The 25,383-nt window shown below is 42.2% G+C and overlaps 1 protein-coding gene across 1 annotated transcript; it reads left to right on the forward strand.

Annotated features, from left to right (window-relative positions):
* The first annotated feature begins 2,533 nt into the window (after positions 1–2,533).
* LOC140120723 (serotriflin-like) lies at positions 2,534–24,300 on the forward strand. The gene is made up of 10 exons (XM_072139681.1): positions 2,534–2,630; positions 8,806–8,854; positions 8,940–9,035; positions 11,135–11,242; positions 15,193–15,312; positions 18,196–18,286; positions 18,883–19,025; positions 21,018–21,112; positions 21,532–21,617; positions 24,000–24,300. The coding sequence occupies exons 2-10, from the start codon at positions 8,810–8,812 to the stop codon at positions 24,125–24,127; spliced, it is 912 nt and encodes a 303-aa protein (XP_071995782.1). The 5' UTR covers positions 2,534–2,630; positions 8,806–8,809; the 3' UTR covers positions 24,128–24,300.
* Positions 24,301–25,383: the final 1,083 nt, after the last annotated feature.

A 25,383-nucleotide genomic window follows, 5' to 3' on the forward strand; every position in this document is an offset into this window, starting at 1 on the left:
CCCAACCACGATTCTGCCTCACAACTCTGTACCTCTACCTTGGCCACCACCGAGAGCAAAGTTGCACCTATGGAGCCACCTGGTGGTATCCTGCTGCAGCAAGTCCTACCCACTTTGCGGCGGGCTCTGGTGGATACCAGGTACCACTTAGACTCCTCTCCCAGGTTTCAGCTTACGTCCTCACTGCATCCTAGGTCCCCCAGTCCGACACTGCATGTGGTGCACCACAAATATCCTACATTTACCCCTCTCACCACAACTGTCCATGTTGTGCCCATCATATATATTACATGTACCCCTCACACCGTGCCCTCGCATGTATCATATATACTGTTCACATACCAACTTACCACACTGTGTCCTAAAATATATCATATTTACTCTACACATCACACCCCACCGTGCCCTGGCTTGTTTCATACATCGCCCTTGCAACACATTAGGCTATGCCCCTGGATATCATATAACAAAGACCACACCCCAAATACATTATTATATATTCCCCCTCACTAAATAATATCTACTATACTTACATCAACATTATATAGCACCCACTTATTTATTTCATGTACATACCCCCCTTCTTCCTTGCAGTTTATACACCCCCCCCCCATGTACTACAGGATATACTGCATGTAATTGTATTACATATCCAGTGCTCCCACTTCTCATTATCCATTGTAATCAGTGGTACCCAGCTTTCGGATACCTGAAAAAAGGGGTTACCTAGGATGATTATTGATTATGATCATTTGAACATCTACTACCAGGATGGAGGATTGTAAACCAAGAAACATTGACATACTGGTGTGCGCCACCTCTAGCGGGATCTGCTCTTCTTTTAACTTCTTATGCCCTTGTTTTTAAGGAAAAAAGCTTAAAAAAATATACAAATTAGGGGGTGGGCACCAGTTTGTCAATGTGCTTGGTTTGTAATCCTTCATCCTGGTGGTAGATTTCCTTTAATTGGTGTGTCCTAGCTGATACAAGTACTATAACCAGCACTGACAGGGGACTTGTAATGGGTCCTGGATGTAGAATGAATGGTTAGGATGACTCCATGTTTTAGGGACCAAGTAGCATCTATGACCTCTGTGAACCCTCTAGCACTCAGCCTCTTAGCAGATGTCTGCAATCCTCCGGTTCATGATTTATTAGCACACGGGGCTCAGTTCTCAGCAATGTAGTAATAGATGACAGCGTTGGGTGCGGCTCGTGCCGGGCTTCATCCAGGACATGTCGGCTAATTGCTCAAATGTTGACTTATGTCAAGACATTTACTAATCCACTTTTACTATATGAGCGATTCCTGGAATAACGGAAGATCACAACTGTGTTACAGGGATACAAGCGAGGGCCATGTATCTTATATACGCAGGATATTGTGTATCCGCCTGAAATGTTCTTCTAGTACATTGTATCAGTAATGATGAAATCGGTGCCTGCAATGCGTGTAGACCGGCCGATGTCCTACAGCTCTAACATCGTGTAATACAGCTGAGCGAGATGTCATACCCTCACATTATTAATAGATTTGGACTACAAAGTGCTACCAGAGGATATATCTATGTATATATCCCCTAGTAATTACTGTACTTCTCATCATAGGTGAAAGCTGTGGGGGACCGGATTCTCTTCTGGGTGTTCAGGTTATCCATACATGTCTTCCCTCACCTTATCCCTTGATTGGACATGTCTAGACACATACAGCAGAAGATGAACAGAGTAGCTATCTGAGATGGTCTGAGATGCAGTTCAAGAGGTTGTGTTCTTACCCCAGTCCTTACCTCTCCACCAGCGTGGTATATCCCTCTGTTGCTGAGCAAAATACTAGCCTCAGCCTCAGGCCTCATGGGGAACGTTTACTGGCCATTTTGGCCTGGTGTAGATGATAGAGGAGAAAGCCAATCACTTCTCCCATCTTCAAATGAGCCAGATGGCCATAATGTCCGTTTCGGAGATGGTGCAGTGAGACATTGGGGCTTATTTACTAAAGGTCACGGATCACACTTTCGTCAGACTGTTAATGGTTTTTGGGATTTGCGTAGCTTTGACAGGTATTTAACAGGGGCTTGCGCTGAGATTGTATCGCACGTGATCGGATTGTGGCGTAGCTGCGCTGGCTTCCGTGCGACAGAAATCCAGGGTGGGCCTTTGGACGATCCGAAAGGATTCGGACTGAGTGCGGGATTTAAGATCCAAATTGTGTCGCAAGACAATGCACTTACATGCGCCAGGAAGAAGAAGGTGAACTCCGGCGGACCTGAGCATGCAGGGAAGTGACACATGCAGGATATCGGGTGCACGATCTTAGTGAATCGCGGCACAGTGCATTATCGGGGGACAATCGTGCAGTAAATGAACTCCGCAGGACCGGATAAGTAAATGTGCCCCATTGTGTGCTCACCACAATATGACCATGAACAATACACCTCTTTGGGGTCTCCTGTGGCTAACTCATGGCCCCCATATATGGTTAAGTGCATGATTAAGTCAACTTGATACCACAGTTGAGCCGCTATATAACAAAAGAGGCCAACGGTGACGGGAGGAGCCACTGCCTCCTCTACTGCAATATCTCCTGATGACGCCAGAGACAAGAAGGTCAGAAGGTGGAGGGCAGGAAGCAGGTGAGTAAGAAGGTCTGAAGGAGGGGCCTGATGCTGGATATCAGTGGCGATCCGGTAACACAACCCCCCCCTCCCCCCCCCCAGCATTCCTGATTCCCTCAGCCTACTTTAGATACAGACAAAAGTCTCTTTCAAAAGTAACCAGCTGGCGGTTATGGATAACCAAGGCATGCCAAGGTAAATCAGGTGGTAGACTTACTAAATTATAGGCTCAAATCATCCACATCAAATTTAATTACAAGACCAGGGCCTGCTCCAGGTATCAGTCGGCCACTGGGCGATAGAGCCTCATCGGGCCCCTTAACAGTGAACTCATGCCGCAGCATGACCCTGTCACCTGAGCTCGGACATAAGAAAAGACAATTCAATACAACGGCGACAAGGATGCCGTCGCTGATGTAATTACATTTTTTGATCAGAGGCTCCATAGCAGACCTTTCCCTCAAAAACACATACCTTATATACTCGAGTATAAGCCTAGTTTATCAGCACAAAAATATGTGCTGAAAACCCAAACTCGGCTTATACTCGAGTAAACAAAATATAGGTTTTACCAGGTTTTTGTGGTAAAATTAGGGGCCTCGGCTTATACTTGGGTCGGCTTATACTCGAGTATATACGGTACATGTTTTTACACAATCACTATCATTTCTACACTCATACACAGGTCTACAGATTCCTACATTTATACACACATGCAGTATATACACATCAAATTTACAATATATACAACATGCACACAGATATACAGCATAAATACACACACACACATCCAATTTATACAGCATACACACATGCATCCAGTATATACAACACACACACATCCAGTATATGTAGCATATATACATACACATCCAATATATACACACATCACATAAGCACAGGTATACACACACACCCAGTATATTCAACACATATGCACAAATATACAGCATATGTACACACACATCCAGTAAACACACCACACAGATATACAGCAAATATACACACACATCCAATATATACACAACACATACACACAGCACATATACACATAAACACATATACATGCATTTGCATATATAGCAATTATACTTACCCCAGATGGATGGCACTCGGTTGGGACATGGTGGCAGGGTCAGGAAGGAGAGGGCGCACAGGCCTGTGAGGCCGCCCTGGACGTTAGGCGTGGCCCATGTCAGCTGCGCCACACGTGAGGTGGGAGTGGATGGGATTCTGAATTATACTTTGCCCCCGGGATGGGCACGTAATATGGCTGTTGTTACATGGTGCCACTGTTTCTGGTCCATCATTGTGGTGGGCCCCTTTGGAGTTCTGGGGCCCCGGCACTTGCCTGGGTCAGCCGGGTACTGGCATCGGCCCTATACAAGACACAATACAAAGCTTTCCCAGCAGGCAGAATTTTTGTGTCTAGCAAAATAACAGACCCCCTAAAGGATACCGATTGGACCCCGAGTGTCGTGGATGTCTGGTCTTCATTAGCATCTGGTCTGTACCGGTTATGTAATAATATTACTGCCATTTCTCTATTGTTACATTCATAACATTGTGTTCTTGCACTTTGTGAAATTTGGAATCAGTTTCTTGTCATTTGTCGGTTCTTCTTCCTTCCTTGAACAATTATTATGACCCGATCCTGGATTATTTACCACTGCTGTAAACCGGACCATAAAAAGGAAGGAAACAGGGGAAAATTGCTGGAGGTGATTCCTCTTCTTCCTCATCTTCTTTACACAAATTAGGAAATAATTGGAGGACAATGAGACAATGAAGCCATCTTCTCTGGCCGGGTGTGTCTCGATAGGTGCGTCACAGGATGACCCGATTTTCAAAACAATCTGATCAAATAATTCTTAGTCATGAGATTTCTATTCTATAAACTTATGATCCAACATAGTGTTACGGCATGAAATGCCGACAGTCACGGAAAGACCTTTCAGTTGACGGTCATTTAAGTGCATTATGGTTGTTTTGTTAAATTTTCTCCCATTAAGACCATCTAGAGCAAACTGTTGGGGTTGAGTTGGGATCGTGGTGGTGTAAGGGTATGCATGTAGGGTGGTCAGGCTCGGATATTGCAGAAAGACCACCAGTAGAATGGATTATGTATTCACTAAACAAGCATGTGATCCTTTCACAAATTTGTTCTCTACCATCCCTTCATTTCACCCACCCTTTTCGGCATAGAATATGTCCAGGGGCAGATAAAGACTGCCATGGATCCTGGGTTGTGTGAATATTATGGCCCCTCCTGCATCTGGTTCTAGAAGCAGTTGCTTGGGGAATGGAGAATGTGTTGGAGGACCTTCGAAGGTCCTGAGATGTCTCTTGTGTATATGTGTATATTTAGAGAATGAACAGATATACGAGAATTTCATGAGTGAAGGCTCTTCTTAGTATAAAATTTGGTGGGTGATTTAGGTGCCCATTGGCCCCCTAAAAGGATTGGGTCCTGGGTTACTGCCAAAACCTCCTACATATCATTCCACTAATGAATATGTCCAGGCACTGAATTCTCATTTCCATATTGCTTCCGTCTATAGTGTTAAGCTTACATCAAAATTCCTGAAAACTTCATGATATTTCCAATCCAATGGTCACGTGAAGCAGGTCTATCTGGTGCCGGGGAATTGTTTCTTCTTTATTGGGTTTTCTTACAATTATCTCTCTACTGGCTTAACACCATTTGTATCCTTTTGACTCCATTGATGCCATATACACGTTAATTCCTGTCTGGTTTAGAAGATGAGTATGAAATCAAAACCATCCATGACTCTTAGAAGAGATGACTCAACTTAGTTACTTTGAGGAGCTGAAGAGATGTCCTGATGACCGCAGAAAATAATATCCAATTCTTAAGAAGTTCCACCATTGCATTGGATCAAAGAAGAAGACACATAAGGGTTGGGGTATTAATGTACCACTGCTGTCCATGATTGTCCACATTTTGCTCCTCCCAATGGTCACATCCACCAGTTTCCCTACGGTGCCTGCCACCCTTCCCTCTCCTCCCAACTTGACTATATCTCTGGACCTCCTCACCTGTTCCTGGACTGTAGGCAGAGCTTACACTCATCTGCACATATATAAAGTGTGTCTCGTTCATCCTCAAATCCTTCAAACAGAACCTAAACATTCCTACATCTGAAGGTACTCCAGCCTACTGACTGGTCTCTATGATCCTGGTTTTGGCTTGATCCAACCTTTACATTGGTTACTCATGTCCCATGTGAAGCCCAGCTACAAATCTGTGCTCCCTGTCTGCCCTGACCTTCAACCTTGTAAGAACTTGCTCTGACCTTCCACTAGCTTTGACTGACCCATGGTGGAACCCACCAATGTCTCTCAACCATAGACTTCCTCTACTCTAGGTCCACTTGAAGAGGAAGTAGCCTGGCCAAGTTCATACCAATATACAGGCAGTCCCCGGGTTACATACAAGATAGGGTCTGGAGGTTTGTTCTTAAGTTGAATTTGTATGTAAGTCGAAACTGTATATTTTATAATGGAAGTTGTAGTCAATTTTTTTTCTTTTGCCCCAGTGACAATTGGAGTTTCAAAATTTTTGGTGTAATTGGACCAAGAATTATCAATAAAGCTTCATTACAGACATCTTACAGCTGATCATTGCAGTCTGGGACTATAGTAAAGCATCCAGAGTGCTTCACCAGAGGTCACATGGGGCAGAGGGGTCCGTCTGTAACTATGGGTTGTCTGTAAGTCGGGTGTCCTTAAGTAGGGGACCGCCTGTATAGAGCTTGGAGGGTAAACCAGGAAGATGGAACACTCCGAGTTCGGATGTGGTAAGCCACTAGGACAATATGGCGCCATCTTCCTGTATATTGAGGTGTAGACTGTACACAATAGAAAGACAATAATTACTATTACTTCAGGACATGGGCCGCGGGGCGATCGCATTCCTTAAGCCTATTGTTTACATGTAGTCATACATTCTTGTAAACGTGTAACATGTATCTCGTCTTATATAACATTCTGTTATTACAATGGAGCTGGATGTTTGATTAGAGAAAAAAAGTCAACAGGAAATCTTCCGTCTCTCTGCCTAATAAATACAACGTCCTGATCCGCTTCATGTGCATTACCTGAGGCTCCTTCTCCTACAAACTCACCTCCCAGATACGAAATCCGGTAAGAGAGACTCCAGATGGGAGCGAGATTAAATATATGGGAAGATAAAGAAGAATTGAATTTAATAGAAAGTTAGAGATAGTTGCATGGTAGATATTAAATAGATAAATATTAGAGGAGTAAATAGATGGATTGAAAAAAAGAAAAAAATAGATAGATAGATAGATAGATAGATAGATAGATAGATAGATAGATAGATAGATAGATAGAAAGATAGATAGAAAGATAGATAGATAGATAGATAGATAGATAGATAGATAGATAGATAGATAGATAGATAGATAGATAGATAGATAGAAGATAGATATGAGATAGATAGATAGATAGATAGATAGATAGATATGAGATAGATAGATAGATAGATAGATAGATAGATAGATAGATAGATAGATAGAAAGATAGATAGATAGATAGAAGATAGATATGAGATAGATAGATAGATAGATAGATAGATAGATAGAAAGATAGATAGATAGATAGATAGAAGATAGATATGAGATAGATAGATAGATAGATAGATATGAGATAGATAGATAGATAGATAGGAGAAAGGTAGATAGATAGATAGATAGATAGATAGATAGATAGAAGATAGATAGATAGATAGAAAGATAGATCAATAGATATGAGATAGATAGACAGCTATGAGTTAGATAGATAGATATGAGATAGATAGATATGAGATAGATAGATAGATAGATAGATAGATAGGAGATAGATAGATAGATAGATAGATAGATAGATAGATAGATAGATAGATTGATAGGAGATAGATAGAAAGATAGATAGGATATAGATAGATAGATAGATATGAGATAGATAGATAGATAGATAGATAGATAGATAGGAGATAGATAGATAGATATGAGATAGATAGATAGATAGATATGAGATAGATAGATAGATAGATAGATAGATAGATAGATAGATATGGGATAGATATAAAGATAGATAGATAGATAGATAGATAGATAGATAGATATGGGATAGATAGATAGATAGATAGATATGAGATAGATATGAGATAGATAGATAGATATGAGATAGATAGATAGATAGATAGATAGATAGATAGATATGAGATAGATAGATAGATAGATAGATAGATAGATAGATATGAGATAGATAGATAGATAGATAGATAGATAAAGTTTCAAAAACTGGCAGCACTCCGGATTGGTGTCAAAAAGGTGACGGGGTGTCTTTTATTCCATGTACAACGTTTCAGCCCACAAGGAGCCTTTGTCAAGATAGATAGACATGAGATAGATAGATAGATAGATATGAGATAGATAGATAGATAGATAGATAGATAGATAGATATGAGATAGATAGATAGATAGATAGATAGATAGATAGATAGATAAAGTTTCAAAAACTGGCAGCACTCCGGATTGGTGTCAAAAAGGTGACGGGGTGTCTTTTATTCCATGTACAACGTTTCAGCCCACAAGGAGCCTTTGTCAAGATAGATAGACATGAGATAGATAGACATGAGATAGATAGATAGATATGAGATAGATAGATAGATAGATAGATAGATAGATAGATAGGAGATAGATAGAAGATAGATAGATAGATAGATAGATAGATAGATAGATAGATAGATAGGAGATAGATAGATAGATAGATAGATAGATAGATAGATAGATATGAGATAGATAGATAGATAGATAGATAGATAGATATGGAGAATTCTAACATTTCTATAGCTGACAGCAACTAAATAAGCTTTGTAATTCTGTTCTTAAAGGGAGTGTCCGCATGTAGCAACTTGTCAGATGGGTGCTATAATTTGTAAGCTGTCAGGGACTACACAGATGTTCATCAAAGCCTTACTGTGCAGCTCATACCTGGTGTTTTGCCTGCTTATACTTTGGTCTATGGCACCATCGGCCTGGAGTATTTTTGCAGTATAAATTGCAACAATAATGCAGTCACAGTTGATGAGAGAGCAATAGTCACAGTGTAACATCTCGGGGATAAATGGTGCTGAATAAATCTCTCCCTTGTCTTGTTTTTACAGAGAGATGAAGCTGGATTTTTCCAAGTTGCTGTCCCTGATGCTAATACAGGTGTGTGGTACATAATCTGCCTCACGTGTGCTCCACTATGTAGACCCTGATTCCTGACACATTGTAACAAACTGTGTATTCATAGGGGGGGATTGTCGTCATCTTCTCAATGCCCAATAATGAGAAAACTCATGTGATTCCCAGCTCTGAAGACAATCATATTCCTTATGTTCGAGGACCAGTGAGTATTTCTTAGTTTGAACTAAACCTAAAAATTTACTGCAGTTCTGCTCGGATTCATCCAATCTGATTCCACTCCAATCATCCCTCGAGCTGGTTCCCCGGCTTCCCATAAATCATCTGGCTTGCAATTAGTTGTGTTCTGACTGTAGATTAATTTTGACAACTGCTGGTATCCTGTATTCAGTATTCTGGTGTTTTGACTACCCTTCTGCCTTGTGATTGTGTACAGTGTTTGCCCTCTTAGTTGTGATTCACCTCTGGAGACTACTCTTCCATGTTTGTACTGTCTACTCCTCTTCTGTGTGTTTTTCACTTTGGTGCAGGAAGGGAACATTGACCAGTGGTCCCTTATCATCTAGAGTAACATAAGTTCATCAGGTAGAGAGAGCTGGGAAGGGGATTTAACCTCAGGACCCACTGTCTGTCTGTGTCACCTGTCCATTCCCAAAGCCTGCATTACAAGGATTTTATCTGGATACACCTTTACCATTTGTATTCAGTAGATGTTTGAGACAGGATGATTTAGTTGAACCCTTAGTGTTTTTTCCTATTACAGATATAAAAGTGGTAGAGGACGTCTTCTGCATCTAGTTGTCTTACAGCCAGATAGATATTTAGCTTCCTAAATGGAAAAAAAAGTAATCACATATACAGTAGGAGATAAACAGGGTATGATTTATCTCTAGAGCTCTAGTGTTCCTAGTTACCTGTTTAGGGCAAATCAGGGGAAAAGGACTCCTGCTCCACCCTGTTGTTTTACAGCCAGATAAAGTTTGGTTTTCTAAAGAAAAAAAATGATACATATGAACACATATAGAAGATGTTTAATTTAAATAGGGTGTAATCCATCTGAAAAGCAGCTCTATTGTTCATGGTTTCCTGTTGTATGCAGATCAGAGGGGGAGGATGGTTGCAGCCAGTTGCCTTACAGCCAAACAGAGGTTTGACCTAAGCAAGAAAAGGAACGTCTGGTTAAATACATGTGGTAGAAGTGACTATAAATCTTGGGTGATTTGGTAAAATGACAAACCTTTGTGTCCCTGGTATCAGTAGGAATACAACATGGGAAAGCTTGTGCTGCAGCCAGTTATTTTACAGCTAGGTAGAAGTTTCGATTTGATATACAAATGTATCTGAACAGTGTTCTTCAGTACATTTAGTGTCCTTCAGTATTTGATGATTAAAGACATATTGCAGGTTACCAACAATCGGTGCCCATGTGTACATTTGTAATCCTGTGTTTTCTGCACCCATCTCTTATTATATTCCTGCCCCATTTTAGTGACTGTTAGACCCTTTGTATTTATCATCTTCTCTAAAGCAAAAGCAAAAATTGCAAAACAATTCACCATACTACTGCCAAACGGCATCTCCTTAAAGAGAAGGCACCTAAGAATGAACGCTATGAAGTAGTTGTATAATGCTAAAATATTACTATATATATTCAGTGATGTTCCTACCTCTAGGACCATCACTTATCCGTAGAATGAAGTGATGGGGCACCACTGTTCTTCTAGGTTCTGTAATAGAGCTGGACTGAACCTGCTCATCAGTGGACTGGAACATCAATGTAGGGGTAACAGCTCTACACCAGTCCTGTGACCCTAATATTAATGGCCCTAGCAATACACTGTAAGAAAAAAAACTTTTGAGGAATTTGTCAAGGCATTACAGGTTGTCCCCTACTTAAGAATACCCAACTTACAGACAACCCCTAGTTACAAACAACCCTACAATAAACAGCTACAACCATTATGAAAGGTGTCTACAATGAAGCTTTATTGTTAATCCTGGTTCTGATGAGAACCCGACATTTTTAAAATCTAATTGTCAGAAAGACCAAAAAAAAATTTGGATGGACTTACATACAAATTTAACTTAAGAACAGCCTGTATAATAAATCATCGGAGAGCCAACACCCACACCATGCCAATGACCAGCCCATGAGTACAAGGGACCCATATTGGCAAACCCAACTCAATTCTGTAAATCTGTAGATTGACCATTGATGATAATTCCTGCTCAACCCCTTTATGTCTCCAGTATCTGATCTGATCCCGCACTGGTCTTATGTGTTGTTAATGTCCTCATTTACAGGTCAAAGCTATCTTGCCTTCACCTGACAATGTGAAAAAACGAAGGAGTTTACGAAAACGAGAGACTGGGAGAGCAGTGGATATTTCCTCGGAAGAGGTGGAACGTATGGTAAGTTGAAGGCCGAACGTCGGCAACTTTCATACTTATTAGGGTGAAAATAAGTGAAGAAGTTTGAGGTTCTTATTGACGAGATCCAGTTGACTATGGAGTATTACATTTGATGCCTTGGAGGTAAAAAAGTATGCAAATAAGGAACCCTCAGAAGAGAGAAAAATGTTACTGTCAACCATTCAAGCTCAACTGGAAGACATTGGTGGTCTTGATGTCAACCTTGGTTGCCAGTTAGTCTGACCATTGCTGTCTATAGCAAGATGAATGCAGTGTTCTTCTCAATCTATAAGAGTACAATGACACCTACAGGGCCAATTCAGCAGTGATGAAGGAATATCCCTCGACCACTGCACATATTCATGTTGTCAGCTGTAGTACAGGGGTTCACATTTTTGGGGGGTATTTTTGTATTTATACCTTATGTATATTTGAATTTGTTGAATTTCTTGGTGTTATCCTGGCCTGCACTGGACTTATCAGGAGGTTCCAGCCCACCATAAATCCCAGCGGTGGCAGCGCACCGCAGCCATGAGCTGTGCCGCCGGGGCTCTTCTATGTCTGACCTGGCATAGAATTGCTCCATAGATTGCACCAGGCGCAGGCAGTAGGCAGTGCACAGGCCCACTAAACGGCATGCAGTCTATTTCCCCTTTTATCTGCCTTATCCCCATCAGGGACAGTCTCAGGACCCTTGGTAACACAAGCAGCAACATACCATATGGTAAGTGAGGAGTTTTTGAGCCTAAAAGCTTCATTAGCAATCTTCTTTATTAAAGGCATATGATATTGGTACACAAACTATAGAGAGGGAAAGAGAGATACAGACAGATGTAGATACATCTCTATATATGTCACGGGTGCTCCTGCGATCCATGTCCACCTACAATTTGAAATGGTAGGTTTCCTTTAAAGGGCCAGTGTCCTCCTGATTGGCTTCTGATAATCTGGCTTCCTCTTATAATCCGGCACCTCCCTTCACTGCCTGCCGGAACCCCTCCTAGCATCTCCATACCAGGCTTCCCTGTGCTTTTGTGTGACCCGTTACAATATATCAGTATTTTCTGCATATAATACAATTCTATGAGGCTTTTTGTCCAAAAAAATTCTCACTCTACTGACAGTTACTTTTCAGTTCACCCAATTATATTCCTGTTGCAAGGGTCGTAAGTTAAAATAATGTCTGAAACACATCACAGAAGTTGCATGTAACACTGTAGTGTGAGTGCTGAGAGGAGACTGTCCCCGCTGTTAGAAGGGAGGGGGAGCATTTCCTGTTGTGTCAGAGGGAACTTCCTGTCCACTAAAGGCCACATGAAATGCATCATCTTTTCTTCTATATGAATCAAACCTTACAATCAGAATACTTATACTCCTGTCCATTTCATCGAGTCAAAAAGTGATTGTAACAAAAGGTAGTAATTAAAAAAATATTTCTATACATAGCTACATCTTTAATTCTTGCCCATTCCAATGTAGATAACTAAGCACGTCTCTGCTGCAGACCTCTGGTGCTCCTGGCATAACACATTAATATCCTTTGTTATCTCAGGTGCCCAATTCAATCCTTTCCAATGTATCCCACAAAGTCAACCTTTGAAAAGTCATTGAGTACTTCTGGTCTATAGCTCAGTTCACTTGCACTCAGGGTTCATTTTTAAAATTTTTACTACCTACAGCCACCACTAGGGGGTTAAAGGGAATATTCTCATCAGGACATTCACATTTAATTGAATTCATGTACCATATGCATACTTCTTTCAATTGCATATGATTAACAAAAAGTACCCATGTGAAGATAAGTTCCCATTAATTAGAGATAGGGGACAGCTGTCCTTGGATACCACCACTGCTTCTGGAGTGAGAAATTAATAGTAGTCATTGGGCAGGGCTCAGAAGCGCCTGTGTGGTCACTGCTTAAACTAAATATAATGGGAAAACAAAATGTATTTATATCTATTTATCTCTCTCTAGATCTATCTATCTCTCTGCATTTCTCTCTCTGACTATTTCTGTCTCTTCCTGTCTGCCTGTCTCTCTCTATGTTTCCCTCACTCTGTCTGTATCTTAGTCTCTGTGTTTCTCTCTGTCTATCCATCCTTTCTGTCAGTCTCTCTGTCTTCCTGTCACTCTGTCTGTCTTTCTCTGCCTGTCTGTCTTTCTCTGCCTGTCTGTCTTTCTCTGTCTGTCACTATCAGTCTGTTTCCCTCTGTCTCTCTCTGTCTGTTTATCTCTCTGTATATCTTTCTCTGCCTGTCTCTGTGTCTGTCTGTCTCACTGTTTGTCTGTCTGTGTCTGACTGTCTCTCTCTGTCTGCCTATCTGTCCATCTTTCTGTCTCCCTCTGTCTGTTATCTCTGTCTGTCTGTCTCTTTGTACGCACGTCTCTCCATTTGTCTGTCTCTCTCTCAGTCTGTTTCTCTCCGTTTCTCTCTTTCTCTATCCATGTTACCTCACACATAAGTGTCTTATACTCGTGGCCTATAGTAACCAATAAAAGCTCAGAGCTCATATTGATGACCTGTTGCAAAATAGAAGCTAAGCTGTGACCGGTTGGTATTTAACACAGCAGCAGACATTGGGGCTCATTTACTAGGGGCCTAAGCATTGCACTTTCGTCGGGTTTCCCGAATATTTGTCTTTTGCCCTGAATTGCCCCGGGTTTTTGACGCACGCGATCGGATTGTGGCGCATCGGCGCCGGCTTGCATGTGACGGAAATCGTGGGGGATTGTTGTCGGACAACCCAACGGATTCGGACAAACCGCGGAATTTTAAAAAGGAAATGTGTCGCAAGATCAAGCGCTTTCATTCACTGGGAAGAAGCAGGTGAACTCCGGGTGACCTCGGCACAGAAGCGACACATGCTGGATATCGTGCGCACGATCCTAGTGAATCGTGAATCGTGCCGGACCTGAATACTCGTTGGATAACGCACTGCAGGATCACGATGGGATGGGTAAGAAAATCTGCCCCAATGACTCTTGTACATGGTGGTTAATAAGTGTAATTTGGAATGTGTGTTGTGAAAATCTCTCAAAACAGGGTCTATGGCGTTCCCTGCGTCACAGAGAGTGGCTGAGCAAAATTTGGTGATTGTAGAGACGACGGTGCAGATTCCTTCAGCGGACATACATACACACATATGCATAGACACATACACACATATGCATAGACACACAGACACATACGCACACACACACATACATACACACATACATATATACATACATACATACATACATACACACATACATAGACACACACACATACATACACACATACATATATACATACATATGCACATACGCACAGACACACACACATACATACACACAGATACATACATACACACAGACACACAAATACATACTCTAGGGCAGTGATGGAGAACCTTTTAGAGACAGAGTGCCTGGACTACAACCAAAATTCATTTATTTACTGTTAAGTGCCAACATGGCATTTTAAGCAGTAACTTACTGCTACCTGTTCTTCCTTATCTTTCAACTGTATTGGCCGCCTGAGGCCACCAATACAGTTGAAAGAAGGAGGGCAAATTCAGGCTTTCGGTATAGCTTCTCTCCAAGTTGCCTGGGACAGCAGGAAGATTTGATAGATTTGGTCCTGTTTGGTGAACTCTGTCCTGGGGTGATGGTCTGAGTGCCCACAGAAAGGGCTCTGAGTGCCACCTCTGGCACCCGTGCCATAGGTTCGCCACCACTGCTCTAGAGGTTCAGCTTTGGATTTTGCAGGAGACACTTTGATCAAATATTAGCTATTACATTATTAAGAGAGTCATGACTACATAAGACTTACCTGTAGTCTGTTACCATGGAGACTATTTCCAATGTTTCTTTTTTTGTGTGTCTCAGATTTAATGAAGTGATACAAAATTATCATAGGTTATAAAGATAAGGGACATTAATGACTTTGTATATTCACAATATTCTAGGCTAAAGTCCCGACAGCAGCTTTGTCTTGTGAGCTCCCAGAGAACCAGGAAACCATTCTGGATACTCACAATAGATATAGAAGCCAAGCAGATCCACCCGCATGTAACATGCTGAAGCTGGTAAGTAGAAGGACGTGTGAGTAAGTTTGTTTTTATACTTTGTATATGAAATGTCTGAACCTATTTCTTCGATAACGTCCCGGTTGTAAAAATCACGCTCAATCAGATGTCCTTGTTGTAAGTCCAGTGAGCTGTGCCAACTACATGGGAACATTTATCATACCCTGGCACTAAATGCTTCCCTCGTATGATGGTGCCCCCGACACTCGCCAGAGCCGCCGGGTAGATCTGGTGAGTCCTGGGGGCGAAGTAAATCATATGCTGGTGTGCCATTTTATGATACACCTTCCCCCTCCATAATCTACTGTGTCTTTTTTGATGTTGTCTGAGTTGCGTTTCTAAGTGTGAACGCGGCCTTAGCTCCAGCACTCCCCTATCTTTTTTGATGTTGTCAACAACAAGCCATATGCCATGCTCCTTCTCCTCACTTCCCCTAAAACAACTCACCTCTGCAGTGTCATCAGAAAAATTCTAAATAATGGAGTTTGGGGAGTTATGCTTAATGGCAGCAGTTTATATGCTGAACAGGAACAGTGCAAGAACCATACCCCGGAGGGCACTGCCAACACTGCCGACTAGCTCAGAAGAGGAGCTTCCAGATCAGAACAGGTGGCTCAGGTCTCTTGATAAATTTGATGGGCAGTTGCAATGCGCTACACCAGCGGGGCACTTCCATCCCAGGTCTGACCTGGCATAGAATTGCAACCTAGACTGCACCTGAATGGACACAGGCTATAGGAAGTGCACAGGCACAGGGAACAAATGCCCTGCACCGGCCCACTCAGTCACCAGACACGCCCCCCGTCACACCCCACCTGCCCGCTAGTCTTTCAGCCCACTGGACAACCCTTACAGGCCGTCCCCAGGTTACATACAAGATAGGGTGCATGTGTTTGTTCTTAAATTGAATTTGTATGTAAGTTGAAACTGTATATTTTATCATTGTAGTTCTAGACAATTTTTTTTTTTTTTGGCCCCAGTGACAATTGGAGTTTCAAATTTTTTTGCTGTAATGGGACCAAGGATTATCAATAAAGCTTCATTACAGACACCTTACAGCTGATCATTGCAATCTAGGACAATAGTAACTTACAGAGAACTTCACCAGAGGTCACAGGGGGCAGAGAGCTCCGTCTTTTACTAGGGGTCGTCTGTAAGTCAGGTGCCCTTAAGTAGGGGACTGCCTGTATTGTTCTTTTTTAACTAGCACAATGACCCAGGTTTATTATTGTGCCAGCACCATTTTTTTGTCTACATTTGCACCATAAAAAGTCTCTTTGGAGCTTGAACATGTATTAATGAAGTGTTTTGTTTCGCGGCTTGACTTTGTCCGACACTTTAGAAAACTGTGCATCTAAAGGGGCGTGATGCTGCTTAGTCGCAGTTTGTGCCACAACTCTGTTGCAACTACATGAAGCAAAGTGCACCAAAACAAATGGTGCAACTGTGCTACATCCTGAAAACAGACCAGATTTACTGACGGTGCGTCCACACGTGGCACTAACACATGTGTTTTCAAACACATCACTACAGCCGAGAAGAGGAGATTTCCCTAATTACATTGCTGTCAACACTGGAGCTTATATACTAAGGGTCAGCGGCCACACTTTCATCAGATTTTCTGACGTTGTGCCACACGCAATCGGATTTTGGGAAGCTGCGTTGATTTTCATGCAACAGAAATAGGGGGAAGGGGTGGCGTTCCGTCGGACAATCGAGTGATTCGCACTGAGCGCGGGATTTAACTTTCAAATTGTGTCGCAATATCAAGACCTTACATGCACCAGATAGAAGAAGGTGAACTCCAGGGACCTGAGCAGGGAAGCGACACATGCAAGATAATGGGCACGCGATCATAGTGAATCGCATCAGGATGGGTAAGTAAATGTGCCCCATTGTGTTTACAAAGCACATGTAGTATTGCATTTGTCAACGCTATGTTTACACACGAGTTTTGTAAACCCAATGTTGACAGCAATGTGATTCGATAAATCTCCATTCCTCAGATGTTGTGATGCGTTTTAAAACTTTGCAAAATTCCCCAGACATTTTTGGACGTCTTCCAATACTAAGGTATTGGAATTTGAGGAACCATTTGGCTCATCTGCCCTTTACTCCTCACATGGGGCGCCCCCTTATTAAAAATATGTTTTGCTCGTTAGCCCTTGACCTGTCTCGGTTTCCCTCATTCACGCTGATGATCTTCTTGAGTCCATCCCACGCACCCTTCATCTGCATTCTCCATTTTACTCTCCATCTTTTTCTGATCTGGAGGGCTTCATTCCCTTCCCAAATCTTATCCCTAACTTCACGCTGCACGGCCCGATATTCATCAATATTTTTACTTGAAAAGGTCTTTTATATTTGAGAGGTTCTGGAGTAAACCACAACTTTTTGCTCGGGAATATTTTAATCTGTTTAGTTGGTACAATGTTACTGGTGGTGGAGGATAAATGTAGGTAAGATGCCACCAGTCTACAGCCCCATCTAGGTTCTGCTCAATCCCTCCACATCCCAGTCTGTGATGTAGAAAAACAGTAGTAGCTTCTCGTTGGCCTCCTGATTTTTGATATGAATGGTCCAATGGTCCGACCTGCCCAACTGCAGCAGATCCACAGACATGTAGGTCCCTGCTACATTTACATTGGCTAAATCCAGTAACTCATCTCCCCTGGTCAGACAGTTTACCACCGTCCAACATTTGGAAAGGGGATCAATGGGTTTGCCTGATTAAAATTCCCAGTTATGATAAATAATGCATCGGGATATCTAGTCTGCAGCTCTCCCACCAGATCCTGCAGTCCATCACTTGCCTCTTGAAGATAAGCTGGGGGTTGGGAGATAAACCTTTTCATTTCATGTATATAAAGTTTCTCATTATAGGTTTGGAATCGAGAAGCTGCAGAAAAAGCTCTACTATGGGCCAAGCAATGCCAAGGAGGTCACAGTCCTCAGAGTATGAAACAGATAACCGGTAAGTCGGTCACATGTTTAGGTCCTGGGATGGTGGATACTTCATGGTTGCCCTATAGATCCATAGATACATAGGGGCAGATGTACTTACCCGGCCCATTCGCGATCCAGCGGCGCGTTCTCTGCACTGGATTCGGGTCCGGCCGGGATTTATTAAGGTAGTTCCTCCGCCGTCCACCAGGTGGCGCTGCTGCGCTGAAGAGCATCGGAACGCACTGGAATACACCGAGCCGGGCTGAGTGAAGGTAAGTGCAATTTTCGCTACCCATTTTTTTTTATAAATGCGGCGTTTTTTCCGAATCCGTCGGGTTTTCCTTCGGCCAACCCCCCCCCCCTTGATTTCCGTCGCGTGCATGCCCGCGCCGATGCACCACAATCTGATCGCGTGCGCCAAAATCCCGGGGCAATTCAGGTGAAATCCTCGCAAATCGGAAATATTCGGGTAACACGTCGGGAAAACGCGAATCGGGCCCTTAGTAAATGACCCCCATAGTCTACAGCTTCCCCTCTTCACTATAGAGGGATGTCCCATCACATTATTATATGATACAACATTCTCAGTATTTTGGGCATTTAACGTTCATCTTTTCTTTGTAGATTTTAAATGCGGTGAAAATGTATTTCAAAGTGCATTCAGAGTCTCCTGGGGGACGGTAGTTGACTCCTGGTTCAGTGAAAAAATCGATTTTAGGTATGGAATAGGCGCTATTGTAAAGAGGGAGATTGGCCACTTTACCCAGGTAAGTGCCCACCATTATACTCCCACAACCCTTAACTGCAAAAGTTTGTTGGGGTCTCTCTAGATGACACTTGCAGTGCATAGACTTCCTCTGGACAGCTCTGGAAATACTGCCCCTTTAACACTTCTGAATGCTCAGTGACCCCATGATATCATCATTCAGGATCTTAACTATGGGACCCTACTAACCTTTACCTTCAGCGTATATACAGACCCCTAATGGATTTATTGAGTGCATCCTCTTAATGAATGTAGGAAGAGTGTCCCCTTTACATATTTAGATACAGTGCCCCCATCATTAATCTTGATACATTGGCCCCTCATTTAATTAGACACAGCACCATCTTACAGAAGTCAGATAACTAATTAAGATATGATAACCCCCTCAATAATTATGACACGGTGCCCCTGTTAAGGAATTCATATACAGCATCCGGTGAACCCCTGATCGTGAACCTAGATCCAATGTTTACATCATACATTTAGATACAGAAACTCCCAATAAATTTAGATGTTGTGCTGATTTTGTGTGGGGGGACCAGGGCAGAGGTGCAAAAAAAGAAAGTGTAACCCCCCACACCTCTCTCACTTCTGTTCCTGCATTGCATCGGAAGTCTTCAGCAGTAGGGGTCCCTACTATTATTATCTACTACATGCTCCAATGGTCTCCATTATGAATGTTTGCTCTGGGGGTCTACACTATTATACATCTCCTCCAGGGATCTTCACTATAATAGGTCTGCTCTGGAGGTCTCCATTATTGTACATCTGGTCTGGGGGGTCTCTACTACTAGTTTCTATTTTGAGGTCTCCACTATTATATATATGGCTGCTCTCGGGGGTCTACTGAATTATATGTCTCCTCTGGGGGGTCTCCAGTATTATACATCTGCTCTGCGTGGGGTCTCCAGTATTGTAGGTCCGCAATGCAGGGGTCTCCAGTACTATAGTCTGCTCCAGGGGTCTCCGATATTATAGGTCTGCTCTGGGGTTCACCAGTATAATACATCTTTTCTGGGATTCTGCTGTACTACAGATCTGCTCTGGGGTCTCCAGGATTATATATCTGCTCCGGGGGTCTCCAGTATTATACATCTGTTCCAGGGGTCTCCAGTATTATACATCTGCTCTGGGGTCTCCAGTATTATACATCTGCTCCATGGTCTCCAGTATTATACCTCTGCTCCGGGGGTCTCCGGTATTATACATCTGCTCTGGGGTTTCCAGTATTATACATCTTCTCCGGGGTCTCCAGTATTATACATCTTCTCCAGGTTATCCAGTATTATACCTCTGCTCCGGGGTCTCCAGTATTATACATCTGCTCCGGGGTCTCCAGTATTATACCTCTGCTCCGGGGGTCTCCAGTATTATTATCATCTGGTTTCTGCACTGCATTTGTAGTCTACACTGGGGTCTGTATTAGTTATTGTACAGAAGCAGTATTTGGTTTCTGGGGTGGCACTTGTGCTGTACTGTGGTTTTTGGTGCATCTAGGGTTCTGGTTATGAGTGCGGCCGCTTGAAGTTCAGCGTTATGATAGAGCTGCCCCCTGACCAATAGCGGTTGTGCACCCCTGCTCTAAATACTTGTAATGTGAACAGTGTTCTCGGAAGTTCTAGGATCCAGTGTGCTGTTATGGGTGTGTAAAGACGGTTCAAGGGTTCCTGCTGTTGGAGTGCTCGAAAGTAGACTGATGCATACCATGTCATATCTCACATATTATCATAATTTTGGTGAAAAATTCTATTTATTATCAAAAGTTTAAAACAGGCTTTTCAATTTCCCATTAAACTCCATATAAAGTCTCCTGACTCCTGTTTTGCTCTGGTTGATACCACACTGGGCCAACCTAGATCCTTTACAGCCAAGTCCAACCACCAAAGGATTACCTTAGACTTGGTTTCTAAGTCTGGTGTTGGATTATAATAATAGCTTCTTTTGGGTGTTCTTCTAATGATAATTAAATAATGCAATTTTTATATTTTTTAAGGGGATGTGGGCGACTTCTGGTTATATGGGCTGTGGCGTGGCTGAGTGTCCTAATAGCCCGAATAAATTTATCTATGTGTGTCACTACTGTCCGGCGTAAGTATCACATCTTCATATCCAGGCTTCTTCTCAACCTGAGCTAAGAGTCAGTCTACTTACCTTAGGCCTCAGGCACACGACCAGATATTTTGGCCACCAGCTGGCAGCACAAACATCAGCCAACTAATGCCCCCCATAGACTCCTATTGTGTACAGTCACGGTGCGGTGAGACACGGTGCATGTACTATGCCAAGCAATTATAGTGCACGTCCAATTCCTGTCCCGATTCCAGCTTTGGTCGCTGATTTCTAATGGATACCAATGTCCACTTGGCTGAAACGGGCCTGTTTGTTGGCCGTCATGCTCACTCGATCATGTGCATGAGGCCTATGACTGTACCTATACATAGCCAAGAGCCAAGAGTAACTTACCAACAAGAATCCCGCCTCTAACTAGGACTTAATTTCCTTTAAAGGGGAAACAGTGGATCCAGAGCATTTCCATGGAAAAAAGGGACCTCGTGTAGCGACTGCTCGAAATCATGCGAGACCAACCTCTGCAGTAAGTTCTTGATCATATCAGTATAACATGACCCCATAACGTTACCAAATAGAGTAGCCTTCCTCCACGTAACAATAGATCTAGGGATTTATTATGACATATCCGGAGTCAGGATTATTGACTACAACACGGGATCAGCTCTGTAGGATCTCTGGTTGGACTCAATGGACCTCATCTGTATTCAACTATATCCTCATATAATAGTCTATCAGGGCTGAAGCCAAAGGCCAATGGGTTTGGGGGCAAGAGCTCAACATGGACCCCACTTTAGCTGCATCCTGCATCCCCAACACTAATAAATTACATTCTATAAGATGGTGTGACCTCCCTAATTAATTATATAATTTAATGTGCCCCCAATTAATATTTTACATAGTATCCATGTAGAAAATGTGATGTATTGTGTCCTTCAAGATTGTATTTATACATAGTGTCCTAATAATTAATTTAACTAATACATTTTTTGGTCCCTTCATCAATGAATTATAGATCTAGTGCCCCCCAATCAATCATGTACGTATATGCCCCCCATTTACTTTTTACTTTTACCTACTTAGAGTGGCACCTTTTTTTTAATATATACAAGAGCTCATAATAAAAATTAAAATAAACTCACAGCCAGTGCTTCAGCTACTTCTAACCTCAGCTTTTTAGGCCTATTAGCTGCATGACTGAAGAAGGATCCAGTAGGTCGGGGGAATACAACATCCTGCTGAGAGAGCACTTCAGCTAGAGAAAGGCTCCCCGCCATGTTACTTTCAGTATCAATTGCATCTGCGTATTAAAGATGCATAGAAAATTAACTGTAATAGTCCACGAGTGACCGGTTCTGGCCTCATCAGCAAGTATTAACCCTTACAGGACTCTCCCTTTTTCGTTATTTTGCGTTTCTGTTTTTTATTCCCCTCACTCCAAAAGCGATAACTTTTTAATTTTTACATTTACAGAGATGTGTAAGTGCTTTTTATCAGTGGGAGAAATTTTACTTTTTGGTGGTGCAATTAATATTCCATGCAATGTACTGGAAAGCTGGAAAAAAATTTCAAGTCCAGAGAAATTAGCAACAAAACACATTGGACCCTGTTTTTACGAGTTTCCTTCAATGCTCCAAATGATACCTCCGCTTTATTCTTTCTGTCGATACGATCACAGGGAGTCCACATTTATATAGGATTTGTCCGTTTTTTTGTAGATTTAAAAATATTGAAATCTTTTGCACAAAAAAAATATTAGCCTTTTATTCCAAATTCTGAGGCCAAACCTTTTTCAGACTTTGGTGTAAGGACCTATGTAAGGTGTCATTTTTTTGCGGGATGTGTTGGTGTTTTAATTTATATCAATTTGGGACCTATATGGCTGTTTGATCATTTTAATTCAAATATTCACAGGTAGAAAAATGGCAAAAAAGTGGCAATTTGGATATTTGGCGCTCTTTTCCGTTACGGTGTCCTCATCCGGGAATATGGGCTTTTCAGGATGTAGCGATACCTAACATATTTATGATTTAAACTTGTTTAAATTTTTTTAAATAATTTTTAAAAAAATTACTATTATTTCAGTCCCTCTAGGGTACTTTAACCCTGGAGGGTCTGACTGCTCATACTATTAATCGCAATACTTCTGTATTGTAGTAGATAGCAATTTTACTGATGATCTCTGATAGCCAGCCAATGGCAGTCTCTGTGAGACTGTATGCTGCCATGACAACCAAACGCCACCCTCCGATGACATCACGGGAGGGGTTAGGTCGATTAGCCATTCAAGATGCTGGCGCCCATCAGCAGAGATGTTAGATGCCATGGTTGCGTTGTAGCACAGCACTTAAAAGGTTAACTGCCTATTTGGTGCCAGCTCCAATCATGGCAGTAACATGTGGGTGTCAGCTGTATTATACAGCTGACACCTGGTGTGTATGGAGAGAGAGCAGCTCTTGAACTCTCTCCGTACACCCACTACAGCACTAGGATGTAATAGTACTTCCTGGTGCGCGAAGGGGTCAAAGGATCACCAGCAGGATGAAGACTTATAAACCAAGCACACTTACATGCAGATGTGTGTCGCCTCTGGCAGGATCCACTCTAGCTCCCTATGTTCTTATGCAAATGAGCTTGAGGGGCTACGGATTCAATTAGTAACTATGGATCCCGGAGACCCTCCAGGGCTGAAAGAAGTACATGTAAGTGCACTTAGTTAACAATCCTTGATTCTGGTGGTAGATGATCTTTAAGGGCGACTGTTGGACATAGACTAGAAACTGAAGTGACTGCAGTGGATATTAAATGTTGGGGGGGGGGGGGGCATGACGACGTCCACAAAACCCATTAGGGAGATATTATATTATCATGTGGAGACTCATCATTACCTTCTTACTTTCCTTTATAGCCAATCGTTGTCCATATCAGAATAATTATGGAAACTGCCGAGATTTCATCAGTAGTTGTCCACTGGATCCATCTATGAAGTCAAAGTGTCCCGCCGCCTGCCAGTGCACAAATGGGGAGATCTATTAATGGCTGCTCCATCCGAGTCCACTGCACCCCCCCGGAGCTCCAGCTGATCGCGCTTGTATATTAATTTATATGTGACATTGAATTGTTATTTAACATTTTACTATATTAATATTAACCCTTAAGATGTAATCAATATCTTTCTACCAGAGTGAAATAAAAATCATTTGTGATCATTTATGATACTTTGTTTAAAATTTTGGAAGCCTCATGTATGACTAGAGCTGTTTTACTACGTTCTGGCATCTATGAGATAGATATATATGGGTCATCCCATGGAGTCCTATCCCATATCACATCCAAGCAATGGCATCTCCGGGGGCTCAAGTCAGTACATCTCGCTGCTTTTACTATGTAATATAATGCAATGAAGTACAGACAGTCCCCGGGGAATGTACAAGATAGGCTTTGTAGGTTTGTTCTTAAGTTGAATTTGTATGTAAGTCTGAACTGTATATTTTATAATTGTAGATCCAGACAAAAAATTTTTGGTCTCTGTGACAATTGGATTTTAAAAATGTTGAATTATCATAAGAACCAGGATTAACAGTAAATCTTCATTACAGACACCGGTGATAACTGTTATAGCTGATTATTGTAGTCTAAGGATAATGTAGAATAAATTACCAACATCCAGAGGTCCTTTTGTAACTAGGGGTTGTCTGTAAGTCTATAAGTTACAGACTACGGGGCTCATTTACTTACCTGGTCCATTTGCGATCCCGAGGCGCGTTTTCCAACGTTGATTCGGAGTTGGCCGGGATTCACTAAGGTAGTGCGCCCAATATCCACTAGGTGTCGCTGCTGCGCCGAGGTCCGGCAGAGTTCAGCATCCTTTTCCTAGTACATGTAAGTGCGTGTCAAGCGACACATATTTTTATTAAAATACCACACTTTTTCCAAATCCGTCGGGTTCTCCGACGGCCACGCCCCCAATTTCCTTCACATGCAACCCAGCGCCGATGCGACACAATCTGATCGTGTGTGCCGAAAACCCGGGGCAATTCGGCGCAAAACAGCGCAAACCGGTAATTTTCGGGAAACCCAACTAAAATGAGCGATTAGGCCCTTAGTAAATGAGCCCCAATAAGTCTCCAAGTTCTTAAGTAGAGGACTGTCTGTATAATACGACATAATACATTGCTAATACAGTAATATACAGTAATATACTACAGCATAATAGAATATTCTGTAATACAATACAGGATAACACAGCAATATACAATACTGTGGTGCAATATAATATAATACATTAATGA

The sequence above is a fragment of the Engystomops pustulosus genome, chromosome 3 (assembly GCF_040894005.1).
Source record: "Engystomops pustulosus chromosome 3, aEngPut4.maternal, whole genome shotgun sequence".
Taxonomy (NCBI): Eukaryota; Metazoa; Chordata; class Amphibia; order Anura; family Leptodactylidae; genus Engystomops; species Engystomops pustulosus.

What these genes read in the sequence shown, in the direction of transcription:
- LOC140120723 (XM_072139681.1), top strand. Translation starts at nt 8,810, where the DNA reads ATGAAGCTGGATTTTTCCAAGTTGCTGTCCCTGATGCTAATACAG. An exon ending in TTCCTTATGTTCGAGGACCA is followed by an intron (nt 9,036 to 11,134) that starts GTGAGTATTTCT and finishes CCTCATTTACAG; the next exon opens with GTCAAAGCTATCTTGCCTTC. An exon ending in GTGTGTCACTACTGTCCGGC is followed by an intron (nt 21,113 to 21,531) that starts GTAAGTATCACA and finishes TTTCCTTTAAAG; the next exon opens with GGGAAACAGTGGATCCAGAG.